At 50.7% G+C, this 13,653-nt stretch overlaps 8 protein-coding genes across 8 annotated transcripts; 2 read left to right on the top strand and 6 right to left on the bottom strand.

Moving 5' to 3' along the window:
- Positions 1-317: 317 nt before the first annotated feature.
- Positions 318-1,115, bottom strand: Asppvi_005879 (uncharacterized protein; the record flags this gene model as incomplete). The annotated part of the gene is made up of 2 exons (XM_043301791.1): positions 318-1,002; positions 1,066-1,115. 2 exons carry the CDS (start codon positions 1,113-1,115, stop codon positions 318-320), a joined length of 735 nt encoding a protein of 244 aa, XP_043157726.1.
- A 2,649-nt stretch (positions 1,116-3,764) lies between these two features.
- On the top strand, positions 3,765-4,334 carry Asppvi_005878 (uncharacterized protein; the record flags this gene model as incomplete). The annotated part of the gene is made up of 1 exon (XM_043301790.1): positions 3,765-4,334. The coding sequence occupies one exon, from the start codon at positions 3,765-3,767 to the stop codon at positions 4,332-4,334; it is 570 nt and encodes a 189-aa protein (XP_043157725.1).
- A 291-nt stretch (positions 4,335-4,625) lies between these two features.
- Positions 4,626-7,183, bottom strand: Asppvi_005877 (uncharacterized protein; the record flags this gene model as incomplete). Its single annotated transcript, XM_043301789.1, has 3 exons — positions 4,626-6,950; positions 6,999-7,091; positions 7,142-7,183. 3 exons carry the CDS (start codon positions 7,181-7,183, stop codon positions 4,626-4,628), a joined length of 2,460 nt encoding a protein of 819 aa, XP_043157724.1.
- A 531-nt stretch (positions 7,184-7,714) lies between these two features.
- Positions 7,715-8,335, top strand: Asppvi_005876 (uncharacterized protein; the record flags this gene model as incomplete). The annotated part of the gene is made up of 2 exons (XM_043301788.1): positions 7,715-7,741; positions 7,793-8,335. 2 exons carry the CDS (start codon positions 7,715-7,717, stop codon positions 8,333-8,335), a joined length of 570 nt encoding a protein of 189 aa, XP_043157723.1.
- A 351-nt stretch (positions 8,336-8,686) lies between these two features.
- Asppvi_005875 (uncharacterized protein) lies at positions 8,687-10,138 on the bottom strand (the record flags this gene model as incomplete). Its single annotated transcript, XM_043301787.1, has 2 exons — positions 8,687-9,621; positions 9,769-10,138. 2 exons carry the CDS (start codon positions 10,136-10,138, stop codon positions 8,687-8,689), a joined length of 1,305 nt encoding a protein of 434 aa, XP_043157722.1.
- A 616-nt stretch (positions 10,139-10,754) lies between these two features.
- Positions 10,755-11,880, bottom strand: Asppvi_005874 (uncharacterized protein; the record flags this gene model as incomplete). The annotated part of the gene is made up of 2 exons (XM_043301786.1): positions 10,755-10,807; positions 10,875-11,880. The coding sequence occupies 2 exons, from the start codon at positions 11,878-11,880 to the stop codon at positions 10,755-10,757; spliced, it is 1,059 nt and encodes a 352-aa protein (XP_043157721.1).
- Positions 11,881-12,127: 247 nt separating this feature from the next.
- On the bottom strand, positions 12,128-12,732 carry Asppvi_005873 (uncharacterized protein; the record flags this gene model as incomplete). The annotated part of the gene is made up of 2 exons (XM_043301785.1): positions 12,128-12,528; positions 12,588-12,732. The coding sequence occupies 2 exons, from the start codon at positions 12,730-12,732 to the stop codon at positions 12,128-12,130; spliced, it is 546 nt and encodes a 181-aa protein (XP_043157720.1).
- A 237-nt stretch (positions 12,733-12,969) lies between these two features.
- On the bottom strand, positions 12,970-13,459 carry Asppvi_005872 (uncharacterized protein; the record flags this gene model as incomplete). The annotated part of the gene is made up of 2 exons (XM_043301784.1): positions 12,970-13,365; positions 13,412-13,459. 2 exons carry the CDS (start codon positions 13,457-13,459, stop codon positions 12,970-12,972), a joined length of 444 nt encoding a protein of 147 aa, XP_043157719.1.
- Positions 13,460-13,653: the final 194 nt, after the last annotated feature.

The raw sequence follows: 13,653 nt of genomic DNA, 5'->3' as shown, positions 1-13,653 counted from the left end.
TGAGGTGATGGGAAAACAGTGAGCTGGTTGTTACTATACTGCAATAGATATTTGTGGAGAAACAGCTACACAGCCATGTAGAGTTGTGTATTTGGGGCAACGTTTAAGAATTTCTACTGCTGCCGCGTACAGAACAGTTTGCTAAGTCCGCTGTGTCTTCTGGTTAAATACCTGGAGAACGCATGCCACTACAATAGAAGCCCATTTCTGACAGCGAGCGCGTTAGATGAAATAAATACAACAAACATCTGAACATAATCATCTTAAACAACCACGTATGGCGGTCCCAGTAATTTCTTGAAGCCTTGAAAGCTTTTTCAGCTACAAACATCAGAAGGCTGCGTATTTGCAGCTGGAGTTGACTTAGACGCTAGCGAGGTCTCGCTGTCGGCAGTTGTTTCAGAGGCCGCTGCACCTGTTGTAGCTGAAGTTGACTTAGACGCTAGGGAAGTCTTGCTGTCGGCAGTTGTTTCAGAGGCCGCTGCACCTGTTGTTGATGACCGTGCACCAGCGGTCGCAAAGGTAGAAGCACTGGCACCTGCGGGCTTCGTAGGTCCGTAAGACTCTGTCGCGGACGAAGACGATCTGTCGCTAATAGTAACAGACGGGACACTTTGTCGCGAAATACTAGATTTCGGGTTCAAGAAGAACAAAGAAGTTCCGTCGCAGACGCAACTGGAAGTTACCACGGGACACGCAAAATAAGCCATTGCCTCCATGCCAGACGTCACAGGAAAGATTTGGGTCGTGCCAGCATTGGTGCTAAGCCCTTGGGTCTTTTTGTAAGAAGTGCACAGACTCTGAGGTGGGTTGTACGGGGTCTCATATAGGGTGAATGGGACATTTGTTGGAGCACTGAAGACAATAATGGCACCTCCAGAAACATCCTGGAGGATGTTGGGCGTAAATTCTAGCTGCCCATCAGCCTTATAGGATACGTCCACCAGATACTGCGGAGCTCCAGAAACAGAAGAGGGGGTAGATAAAGGTGCATCTGGCAGTCTTGAGCAATACATAAATTGTCAGCTGGAAGTAGCTTTAACTCAGAGCGGGTCCTCAACGTACCCTATGGTTGAACTTATAAATAGAAAGAAAAGGCTGAAGAGGAAGGCCATTGTCTATCAACGAGAGTTTGAGGAGCAGTCAATAAAACTGAACATCAAATGGAATTATCGGAGCTTTATATCGACAAACGGCATCTACTCCAGTCCAAGGGGTTGTAAGGTGTTGGAGGCGCTGGCTACATATATGTCTGAGGCGGCTAAGTCTTCGCCTGATATTCTCGGGCAAGGCGTAGCTACCACCAGTGGTACGCAGGGCTTCAAATTTAGAGCAATACCTGGCTTGTTTTAAATCGGTAAAAACGTGGTTCGTTGACAGCGGTTCCTGCAGGTGTGAACTCATCGCATTAACTACCCAGGAAGCCACCCATGTATTACCACTCTCATCATCAGTGGCTAATGGAATAACTGGCTAGCTAAAGCTACTAGTGGGTTTGGAACTGAACACTGCTTGCATGATACAATATGGCCGTAGAAGGAACTGATTCCCGAAACCGTTCAGTAACTGCGCTTTGCCAAAGCCCATGCCAATGACCATACGAGGACCAATGCTTCCGTAGCGCTATTGCCAAACAGTAAACATTTCCCGCTCTTTCTTCTGCTAGCATGGCTTCGGTTTGATAGGTTAGTTTGGGCATTAGGCCTTGGGCCTGAAGGCACCTGATTGCGCTTAAGGCAAGAGACCTCGACTAGCGTTTGACAAGTGAGCAGCCTGCCTTGATTCGCGCTGGAGATCTAACCCTATGGTATGACTGCGTCTAGACAACATGACTCTCCATTCATAGCCCAGAATCCCCTGACTAGACCACATCGGGAGACTCTTTCACCTCCATCCGTGACGGATTGCCCACTTCCCTACGTTGAACCTCAACTTTGCAGGCTGTCGACAGCTCAATCGCTGTATATCGCTCAAGTTGTTGGCCATACTTCGTACATTGCGGATAGCCAGTCGTCAGAGCTMGCATTTCATATTCAGTTTCGCATCACAGTAGTGTTCCTTGCTGCACAAAGTAAGTTCTAGCTAATCCTATCAGGGTCTTCTTATACTTACTCCCAGCCCTTGGCAGCTGTTAGGTCAGCGGAAAAATGGCTTAGATCTGATGCAGTCCCTGCAGTGACTATAAAAATAGAGCAATCACTAACCCCAATACCTCCCATGGTCAAACCCGCGTTGGATGGACATGACGGATGCCCGGAGAGTATGGCTTGGTAGGCACTTCTGCAGAGGTCTGCAGTAATACTAAGACTGCAGTCTCTGCGAACACCCATGCTCAAGAAAATGTTCACATCTTCATGGTGGTTATTTTTACCTATAGCTTGCATCCAGGTCCTTGCGGAATTTGGCTTTATTTCACGTGGCATCGAAGCGCATACTGTGTCCACAAAATGGTCTGCATCTGCTACTTTGAATGTAGAGCCCCAAACCATGTCCTTCGATGAAGGTGACTTTGTAGCGCAGAGAAGTTCCGTCATTGATATTGTTTGACTTGGGGTATGCGTCGTAGAAGAAATGGTTGAAATTGTCTGCAACCGGGGACCTGATATCACACATTGAAGGTATGTGGTATCCCCCTTCGTTATAGTGCTAACGTCGTATTGGCTTGGTCCGCAGGTGCAGAAGGTTTGGACTCCGGTTGGAATGATGCCTGCATCTGGAGGTATAGTTATACTATAGACTATCAGCAGCTTCGCGCGTAAATGAGCGATTTTTAGGCTCACGAAGTGACACGGCACTCAGAGGTTGTGGATGGTTGAGCGACGGACGACGTCGCCTCTGGGCACTTCACAGAGGTAGCCAAACTGACCGAAAGAATGGGCGCGACTATGGCCAAAATTACAGCGGGTAGGAAGGCAAGCATCCTGCAGCTTGTTGGTAAAACTTCTAACCGTACGAAAATTTGGGATATGTCGATTAGATCTTTGGTAGGATATTTCTGTGCTTTTATGGTGCTTGGGAGAAGTGCCGTGTCAGCTTGCGGAAACAGGGAGGCAAGAGAGATATCCTTACTGACGCTACCACATCACCCTTGAGGCGAGACTTTTGATGATGAGAAAGGTACAGCAAAAAGAAAATCTCGCTATGAATGTCTATCTCCCCTTGAGAGTCGATCGTACAAGTCTGGACTTTAGTTTCTATCCACGTTTTACGGTCCAATGGTCTTGTGAGTCACTGCCAATAGCAACCATGATTAGCCATGTATTGACTGCAGCTAGCGCGACTTGGACGCGATGTGGAACTGCTAGTGCTGTTCCATGGTCGAGGAAGGATATCTTGTGCTGAGCGAGTTTCTTGTAGCAATCAGTCAGATCGTTCCACGCCCATTGTAGCGCATGCTCAGGCATCAGCTCAATATCCGAGCCGCCCTACTCCCGGGTAGACTTGACTGATACGTATCTTCGCTTCATGCCATCGCTACAGCATGAGAAGTTGACGAATACTGGGTCTCCCCTGGATGGCGAACGACTGGATCAGTATGTACATCTGTATCCGAGCATAGCTAAATGTCTAAAAGGGACTCCATGTGCTATAGTACAGTACACAATATCAGGTACACGGCGTGGTTAACAAATAATTGGATGTCAAGTAGGCTTTATGGATAAGTGCAACATGGCCATTCTGCCTGACGAGCCAATGTACGGGCATCACCGTTATGATGCCGGCCTAGGTTCCGTATAAATATTGCCTGAAGGAGTGCCTCCGCGATGCTAGAGCAGCCGAACGAGGGCTCATGCGATGGTTTGGAAAGGATGGCTGAGCACACAATGATGATCTTTATCATTGTGGCTTTGTCGGCGCTGACTGTTACATTAACACAGCCTATCCGCCGTCCTCCCTGGCATGGAGCAGTCAGCATTGTCAATTATCTAAGCACCAACCTTTACGTCCGATCCGTCTCCGTAGAGGATGGGCCGCTGCACATCCTGCCGGCTAACGGGGGACGCTACAATGAAACGTGGCGGCCGAATGTCAATTCTACCGGCGTTTCTATCAAGATCGCAACATCTACGGACATGACGGACGTCCTTCAATTTGAGTACAGTGCCATCGATCCAACGATCTATTGGGACGTGTCCTGCATCAATCTATCCAACGGCTCAAGACTCATCGCGGAAGGATTTACGGCAATAGCCTCTGATAAGAATTGCCAGCCGGTGGTGTGTGATCGTGGCGACGGCGACTGCCCTGACGTGTACCACGAACCTGACGACAACTATGCGATCCGAGGCTGTCCAATCAATACAACGATAGTGATGCAAATCGGCTCGCCATGAAATGCTTGCCATGTTTGCCATGCTTAGAAGAAGGAATAACAGGCCCCGAAAGTCTGCGATCTCTGAACTTGTTTCCGTGTTGAGAAACAGTTCGAACTACAAGACACGGCTCGCCTGGACTTTCATTGACTATCTCCGTGGACTGAAAGGCGCGCGAACTTAGATTGGTTAGATCAAATAACATGTATGTAGTGTACTTAGCTGGCGACTTATGCGGGCATTAGAAGTAGGAAGAGCACAAAGACGCTGCATACCAAGGAAGACCACCGTCGCGAAGATATCCGATTTCCCTTAATCTGTAGGAATTTTCTTCAAAATACCCACCAAAAAATCAGAATTGAGTTTCTGTTCTTCAATCTGCTCGTCACTTAAGGTCTCAATTCGATATTGGCCGGCGGGATCTCTCATATAAAACAGATCCTTCGATAGATCCGCATCCACGGACAGTAACACTTGTGGTCGTAGGTCGGCGCACAGTTCCCCCAACAGTTTGCACTCCCAAACTGGAAGGTCCCTATAAGAAGTAGCGTTAAACTTCCGGGGCCAGCGGGGAGGGCCAATGGTTACAGTGCGAGGGAGTAGGCAGAGAATGTTTGGGTCCTTGTTACCCACGTAGTCGACGATGTGACACCAGTAGCTTGCTTTCTTGTCCTTGAGTCGCTCGGCGATCTCTTTTCGGCTTGCAGATGCCGATGGAGGTTTCGCACTCAAAACGTGGTCTACAACCTCATCGATACCACCGTCAAGGTCTCTCTTCAGCTGTTGGAGCTTCCAATTACCAAGCCTGACGCCGATAATGGACAGATGTTCCTTCCGCTGGTGTCCGCGCAAGGCATCAAACGTGCCCCAAGGTGTGTCGGGGTATGATGCGTTTGCGGAAAGCACTTGCGACCGAACCTGGCGGAGACAATCCTTAAGTGCCAGAAGAACATCTGGTGAGCCGATGCTGACGGCCAGTTGAACAAGTTCGCTGGCGCGTTCAAGCCCGACGGGCTCCATACTTTTTGCATTCACTCTTGCCGAAACCTGTTGTACTGTATCCCATAGCTTTGTACCGAAGCCATTCTCATTCCCGAACTGCGTCCAGAAATCTTCGATCACTGTTGACATCTCGTGCTGAGTGGGAGTGTTTGAAGGCATTCCTGCCTTGAGGACCGAATCACTACTTTGCATCGCCTTGAAATCGTGCAGGACCTCGCGGGCTAGCGTCAACCGGTAGCCGGCCGGAACTGGTTCCGTCGGACTCGCGCGTTCGGCCCGTAGCCGCGTCACCCAGATAAGCCAGAGGGCGCCATACCCCAGTTCCGTCGGTATATTCTGTACCACATATTCCCAGCTGGGAACTAGCTTCCCTTCCCGGCGCAATAAGCCATTGACATGTTGTGCAGTCGTTATACAATCGCTGCAAGTACTGTGTTCCATCGACAGCGACACCATTGACTCATCTGCCTGAGAACACTTGTAATGTGTCAACCGTCCGATGTGAGGCTGGACCTCGATCAGGGAGCATTCATTGTTACCCCATAGCATAATCAGCAACCGGCGTCGGCTGTGGCTCAACTCCTGTAAGGAGGTTCTTCTGCCAATCCACGTTTCAGATGCAGTATGCAGCGTAGCCAGCTTGCTTCCAAAGTATATTATGACCTCCTCTCCCACAACCCTGTCGGACTGGGTTAGCTGTTCCAGCAGAGTCCTGACGAAACTGCCGTCAAAGACTCCGAATGCGCATCGGAACTGGTCCGATATGTTGCCGGTTGATATGCCGAATGTGCCCCCTCTCTCCATTGCTGTCTCCATGGCTTGCATTTCTGATTGCAAATTGGCTGGAACCAGAGCTCCAGGGTTCAGTGAACTTGGAGGGGAAGCTGCCGCCGACAGGGGGGAGGTGTTGGTGATGAGCTCAAGCACCTCATCAGTATGTTCCGAGGGCGCGCCAAGCTGGTCAACCTGTTGCGTAGACTCCAAAAACGGTGGGAACAAAGGGAAGTCCGAGCTGTTGCCCGCGAGCCAATCTGTTTCTAGTTCGGGTGGCGGTGATGATGGGAGAGGGAGAAGCGCACCCGGATGAGTGTTTGGCTGTGGTACAAACAACAAATCATCAATCTCCGCAGCCGAACCAAGCGGAGGGAACGGTTCCGTGTCTCCCATGTCAGCAACAAGCGCAAGCATAGCTTCAAAATCATGGCCGGCGCAGATCCCATCCATTGCTATCGTGCTCGGCATGCCTTCCGGTACTTGAGTCTCTTCGAGTATGGTAGGGAGGTCGGTGTGGTCAATGACTAAATGGTCAATGACTAAATCCATCGGATTTGCGACCCCGACGTCTGGTATCCACCCTTCCCATCCATTTTGGCGGCCCTGTATGTTTGGACTACTCTCCACTAGGTCCGTAGAATTCTCATCCGTGGTATCAGTGGCGGAGACCGGAGAGGAAGATACACTGTTCCTCCGGGCCCTCCTGCTATTGTAAGCTGGAGGACCACGCCGCTCCTCTTCGTTTTCTGAGCGCAGCACCTTCGAGATATCACGCAGAAGCTGGGCGATGCTAGCTGACTTCCGAGCCCGGTCGCGGATTGGAAGGAAGAGGGCCTTGATCGTGTCCTTGATCGTGTCGACCTGCCAATGCTATTAGGAGGAAGCGTTGGAAGATGAGGAGGTACTTACCAATGCTTCCAAGACGCGGTTTCTGTCGCTAACATCTGTGCCCTCAACATCATCGTCGTTCAGAGCCTCATCCAAAACCTGCATGAAGGCTTGCTTCCAAAGCTATTAGCAAGAACGGAGACGAAAAGGGGACCTCGGCGTACCACTCTCTCCAGGGTTTGTCGTTTGACCTCAGGCGCTACCATCGTGGCCTCTGTGAAGTCGCAGTGAGGGAATAGATCTGAATGCTAATGTCATGGCGGGTGGGCGTTGTTCTATAATGTCGCAGGAGGTAACTCCTTCAATCTTCGACCCAACGCCCAAATATGGTGAGCAACAGCATTGACTGGTCAACAACGATACTTTCCTTGATCTCTCCAACAGTCGTCCCAAGACAGTGTCTGATAGGTGGTCTTCCATTATCCTTGTCTATAATGGTCCCAAGGGACCGGTTCATCACACGCCGGGCGGTCCAGACACTGGAGATGGCACATTTTTCGTACTTTCGTAAAGGTATGCTTGGAAGGATATTTTTCTTTGAACTTGAGGCACTGTAGCTGTCTATGCATTGTTATGTCTCGATGTCCAGCTTCAATCTCGCGCCCGTCGCCCGAATAGAGGACTCTAGCCGACTCAGGACACTGTTTTGCATGCCCTCTTATATATGAATACGAGAACACCCATCGATCACTAACCACGAAATCTCATTGAACCACGAGACGGTACAGATAGATGCCATGGAGAACCAGCCTCAGGCAGAAACGGTATCTGCTGCGATTAGAAAGTCTTGAACTTTTTATCTAACGGGTCAGTAGATTCCCGGGATGCTGGTCTCTACACCGACAACCGACCAAAAATTGGAGATTGGCCCTCTGGTCGAACAGCTTAACCTATACTGGAGAGACTGTCAGAATCTTCGGTGGCACATACAAGCGCTGCAAACCGAGCTCGGAAGGATGCAAAGGGAGAATACCAAACTCCAAGGTGACTACAACAAGGAACGCCACCGACATGCGCAGACGCGCGGTGAGGTCCTCCAATTATATGATCAGTTCCAGCGTTTGAGCGGCATGTTGTCTGGAGAAGGAGGGAGCGCCCAACCCGTTCTTTCTATTTTCTTCGAACTGGAGGCGAGAAGCTTGTCTTTACAGCATGCTGAATCCGAGCTCTGCCAGTGGGTTGCCGCTTTAAGAGCGACTTGCCAGCGTGTAGAAGACAGATATTCCAACTCATTGCGTGGTCAGCAGTATTGTCCAGTTCCACCCACCCATCAGCAACCATATCAGCATTGGCAGTATGGGCCAACCGACACGACGCGACCAGGGCCAACAGAGGCCTCGCGTGCCAGACTGAAGTGAATACGAGAGAGGAATGAGCAACGATAGGGGAAGTTTGGGAGAATGAATTGAAAGGATGAAGGGAAAACCCCGCTAATTCTCGAAATAAACTTTGACCAGTGAACTTTGATAAATTATTTATCGAGACCCGTCGATCACTGGCAAAGTAAATATCCAACAAGTCTGTATTTTGGAGGCTGTTTTGCTTCTTAATTACTCTGTACTACTCCGTATAGTACTAGTTATTAAGGCCAAACTCTTTCCCTTCACTAAAGACGAGGAGTGGGTCAGGAAGTGATCATATGCGCCTACACACGACCTGAGCATCCGTAGAGAGACATGTGAGGAGCATTCCAACTTTCTTTTTTCCTACTAAATAAAACGAACCCTTTTCCTGTAACGGCGGCTTGGCTGCGCAAGTGCACTTTTACGGTTGATCCGCAAGTCACATGCTTTGCACTCAGTCCGTCTAGGCAGGTCTAGCCAGTCGGTGGCGTAGTTGGTGCACTCAAATCCCTGTCGTTCGATGAGCCACCTTAGTGAGATTGGGAAACCACCCAGTAATTGCTGTTCGTCTCTGCTAAGCTCCAGGGCTAAGGCGATTTGACTGTCATGCCCCTCGACCGCGAACCTTACAGGTACACAGTATCTAGAACAGCTGTCGCAGATCGCGTCTTCGATTGGAGAAATATCCAACTTCACAGCGCCTATGACGTAAGTGGCGGCCTGTGGATGTAACTTCCTGAGGAGATCAACAAGTACGTTCCCCTTGAGACGGCACCTGATCGCTCCAACGCAATGCAAGTGTCCCTCCTCCCAACGGGGCGCGGAAGAAAGTTCCAGGAAAAGACTAGCCAGTGCCAGGGAGGTGAGCACTGGCGGGACCTGGATTGAAGCCGTCTGATCAACCAGGTCTGTCATCCATTTCACTAGCCCTGTCGCGTTTAACAACGGCTCCTGTCCAGGAAAGACCACATTCAAGCGATGGTAATGCCGCTTATGTGCCTCATCAAGCTGGCCCAACAGCTCGTTCCAAGCCTGCTCTGCATCCATGGATGCCATGAACGTGTCATAGAGCCGGAAAGCGAATCCGCGTGTCCAAGAACGGCGGCGCTGGCCACTGCGGGACTCCGGTCGGCGATGGAAGCCTGACCCCGTGCCAAGGCTTACCAGCGTCGCAGGCAGAGGCCGTGATGGCCACATCAATTGGATCTCAGAACGACAGATTGGAGCAGGATTGTTCTGCTTCAGGCCACCGTCTTCGCAAGTACCAATGCCTGGAAGGTCGATGGGTGGGAAAAAACTGCCTTTCGTTAGCGTTCGCCTACTCTGTGATTATGGCCTAGTCTCTTCGGGGGAGACGAACATTGGTGCTGCGCTGGTTGCTCGTGCGCTAGGGTTTGAAATTAGCGCCTTACCACCAAGTAGTGAATGGGTAACGAAGCGTCACGAACCATTGCCACAGTTTAGGCTCCTCATCCGCGTTCTTGGCTTCATGAGCATGGTAGTAATCTCCAAGATCTTGTTCAGCCACAATCCTCTGCGTCCACACAAGGCTTGTTCGCGCTTACCACTTTGGGATTCGGTTGTTCGGCGATAGTTGATGAGCAACACGGGTCTGCCCACCGTTGTCGTCACGGCGATTTTTGTACCTGACACTGGCTGGACGTCAAACATGCCGCGTGTAGTGCTGAATTCCTGTTGCAAAAGCTCGTCCCACATGCCTGCGTTGTACCATCCGTCCCGCCACCAGCATCTGAACGCCCGGAAGACCTTTGCGAGGGTAGATCGCGGCGGAGGGTGTCTCTGAAAAAATCTCGTCATGAGATTGGCGAGTGCAATATCACATTCGCCTATATGTCGACGTTGATGGAACAACTCCAGCACGGCGATCCCTCCTGTTGAATGCCATTGTTATTTATATGCAACGATTTTGCTACGCTTCGGGAGTGCTTACCAGCGCTCGTGCCAAACGCTACGTCGAACAAGTCCTGCAAGGGACATTCCGGACCGAGAATTTGCTGGATGTGTACGAGATATCGTAATGGGATAAAACCGCGAACGCCTCCGCCATCTATGCAAATTGCCCGAACGGGTGCCGTAGGCGGCAACACGTTAACCAGATTGCCGCAAGGTTTCTGACAGATAACGCAACAGTCGACAAGATATCGATATTCCGCTCCTTCCACGGGATGACCGTATCTTGCGGCACAGATGTCACAATAAGAATGCTCACATGACAAAACGTGTTGCGGTGGTCGGAACAAGCACCCCAAGCAGGTCTGGCGGGAGCTTACGCCTCTTACGAGTTCTCGACACCCAGCTAGATTGGTCTGGTGGATTCGACGTGGAGGTCCTTGACCAAGCAATAGTCGAGTGTGAAACTGGGCAAGGTTAAATTCAATTAGTTGACAAACCGTTGACGGAAACCCTCTGGACCTCAACGCTTCTTCACAAAAATGGCGGTATAACGAGTCAAAGATAGCTGCCGGGCTAAAGCCTATGCGAACAGGTCAGCCCCGCTCAAAGACCAGTCCAGGCTGAGAAGCCTGTTACTTACAGTGTGACTCCTGGGGATATGCATCCACCAGGAGCGTTGAAGCGATGAAGGCGGCCTGATCCTCATGTTTCCATCCCCGCGCGCTTGTGAGGGCTAAGAAGTTGGTCAGGTGGGAGCTGTGCGCCACGCCTCTCGCATTGGCTCCATGGGCGCTTTGGACGAAGTCAAACGGCAACTGTGGTGTGCGGCAGGCATGGGTGAGAGCACAATGGAAAAAGCGGTCCAAATGCGCCGCCGAGAACAGGTATCCGTCCTCTTTCCGATGCCGGCGGCTCAAATCCACCGCTTTCAATAGCTCGTCCCTCAAGGACCGGTGCCGGGCCATATTGGACAGGTCTCCCCCAGGCAAGTGGAGCAAACTCGGAGTGCTGAAGACCTCCATTGCGTTACGGTCCTGCATCAGCAGAAACAGGAAGTCGCTCTCATCGAGAAGGTCATGGGTGACGCTTTGGCCGTTTGCCTCGGCCACGATCAGAACGCGAGGCCGGTGCTCCAGACTTGATGCGCTTCGGCCCACTGTCGCCCAGGTCGACAGTGATGTGCGCACTGCGTCTAGGCCACCGATATCGTCAGCGAAGATACAGATGACATCCACAAACAAGAAAAGCACACGAGCTAGGAGAATGTCCGAGAGGCGGCGATCGCCGGGAGAGGCCCAGTGAATGTGGATCTCCTCTCGCACACCGTCGTTGGGCACGGGGTCCAGTGGTGTAATATGAGGATCACATTGTGCAAACAGAAACGGATGATCGGCAAATAGTGTTCGATTGTCTACATCTAATTGAAGACTAGGGTGTCCGGCTGGGATCTGGTTTTCTGGAAATAGGTAACGGAGTGCGACATCCTTTCGTCTTTGTCCTAGGAAGAGGGTGAGTGAAGGTAACTGGGTCCGTGGAGAGATCAACCGTTCCCTCAGGTGGCTTAGGCACCTTCCATGGTGCACGTAAACGCCTGTTGAGCGCTGAACAAGCCTTAACCAGTCGTGGCTGGAACAAACGCAGGACATGGTGGGTTTTCATTCTGCCAGGGTCCAAGTGCTACAGTAACCGACGGGTGGTCGACTTTTATAAAACAGGTAAGTTGCCACTCACCTCTCTGTTATGTGGCATATAGTCATGTCCGGGAAAGGTACTGTGGCCTCAATTTTTCGGTGCATATTTATTCTCTGACTATCGCAAAATACATAGCAGATTGTCCCGTTCCTGCCCCTTAATTTGACAAGTCATAGGTCCAATCAATTATGCAATAGACCACTAACCACATCTGGTTTCCTGAGGCCCCTCCTTAACTACCGCCTGGATTATGGCCAGCAAGCTGAAGATATCCTCCTGTCTTCCCTCAAACTCTTCTATGGACTTCAGGTCCAAGTCCGCCACATCCTCCCAGCTAGGGAGCCATTCGATCAGCTGCTCAGGGCCATGGGCTCCTACCCGGTTCTCGAGTATCCGGCTACACTTAGAATAATCGCGACCTGATGGCCTTGGGAAGGATCTGTTATCCCCAGTCTGGTCTCCGGCTACTTCCCAAGTTGGGACCCAGTCGACGAAAGCACGTATCGATTCGTCGCTTTTCTCCAGACCTAGTAGACGTCGGTATCCCCGTCCGCTACTGGTAAGGTACTTATCAACGTTATTCGGCTGCGTCCATTCTACTCCTGCAATCAGAAAAGTAAGCAATCACAGCCGGTTTAACCTTTCTCTTGCAAGGACCTACCGCTGGTGATCCGAAGCTGAGCGGTACATGTGCAAGATGAGGACTTGTAATTCAGCGAGGTAAATTCCGCCTCCTGAAGAATTCTCCAGAACGGAGCAGATGTGGCACAAGGCAATCTAACATTTACGGTGATTTGGGCTTCCATTATGAGCTGACTGAGGGATGCATTCGAATTTCGGTGCAGATCTATATCCGGCTGAGGATATTGTAGAGATTATATGTATCATTCCCGTAAAACGGACCCCACCAACAAGTTGACGGAAGATTGCCAGCCAACACTGATTGAAAGGCCTATCAAAGCAGTAAAGGTTTATTTTTACGCAAGCATTTTGCTCCTCGCAATTATGGAATGATAGCAAGATGAACGTATCCATTTCGATTTCTACTCTTTAATTGGACTCAAACGCGATCTGTAACGCACGCTTCCTCTATCTTCCCGATCCACTCGGAGGTCAAATCCAGCCATCAACTTATCGAAAAGCTCCCTCGTCGTATCGTAGAGAATACTCTTAGCCTCGTATGCCGTCTCGACGGAATTCAAACGTCTTTGAAGAGCATCGCGTTCCTTCTCCGCCTCGGCCAGCTCTCTTCTCAGTCTGTCTTGTCCGCTGGTCATATTTCCCAACTCATGCATCAGGCCTATAGATGTGCGATCCAGGGAGTCGCATAGTCTGTGAAGGGCCTGGATTGCTAGGCGAACGTCCTGACGCTCATAGTTCGGGTACGGCTCAGACTGCGGTTGTCCCTCCAGCAGACATCCGCAGAGATCGCATGCATGCTGCTACGGTTAATATCAGTGATTATCCACTATTAGGAAAACGTACATCTGCTGTAGTAGACATCGAAGACGTCTCTGACCCTAGATCTGTCATGGCGCAATTCAACGCGGTGTGTCCATGATTATCCACCGAGGGCGTTGGGATCTTATAGTGAGCGCGCACGATGCAACCTTCAGGGCGTGCGCAAGGACCTTCAGTAAAAGTTCAATGGGAAGGTTGCCCGTGGATCCAAGGCAATCTATGACCCACTAGGTTGAATGGCGCCACCCTCTGGCCACTATGATGAG

This window comes from Aspergillus pseudoviridinutans, assembly GCF_018340605.1.
Source record: "Aspergillus pseudoviridinutans IFM 55266 DNA, scaffold_4, whole genome shotgun sequence".
Lineage (NCBI taxonomy): Eukaryota > Fungi > Ascomycota > Eurotiomycetes > Eurotiales > Aspergillaceae > Aspergillus > Aspergillus pseudoviridinutans.
Note: the sequence above shows the minus strand (reverse complement) of the source record. Positions and strands in the feature narration are given on the sequence as shown.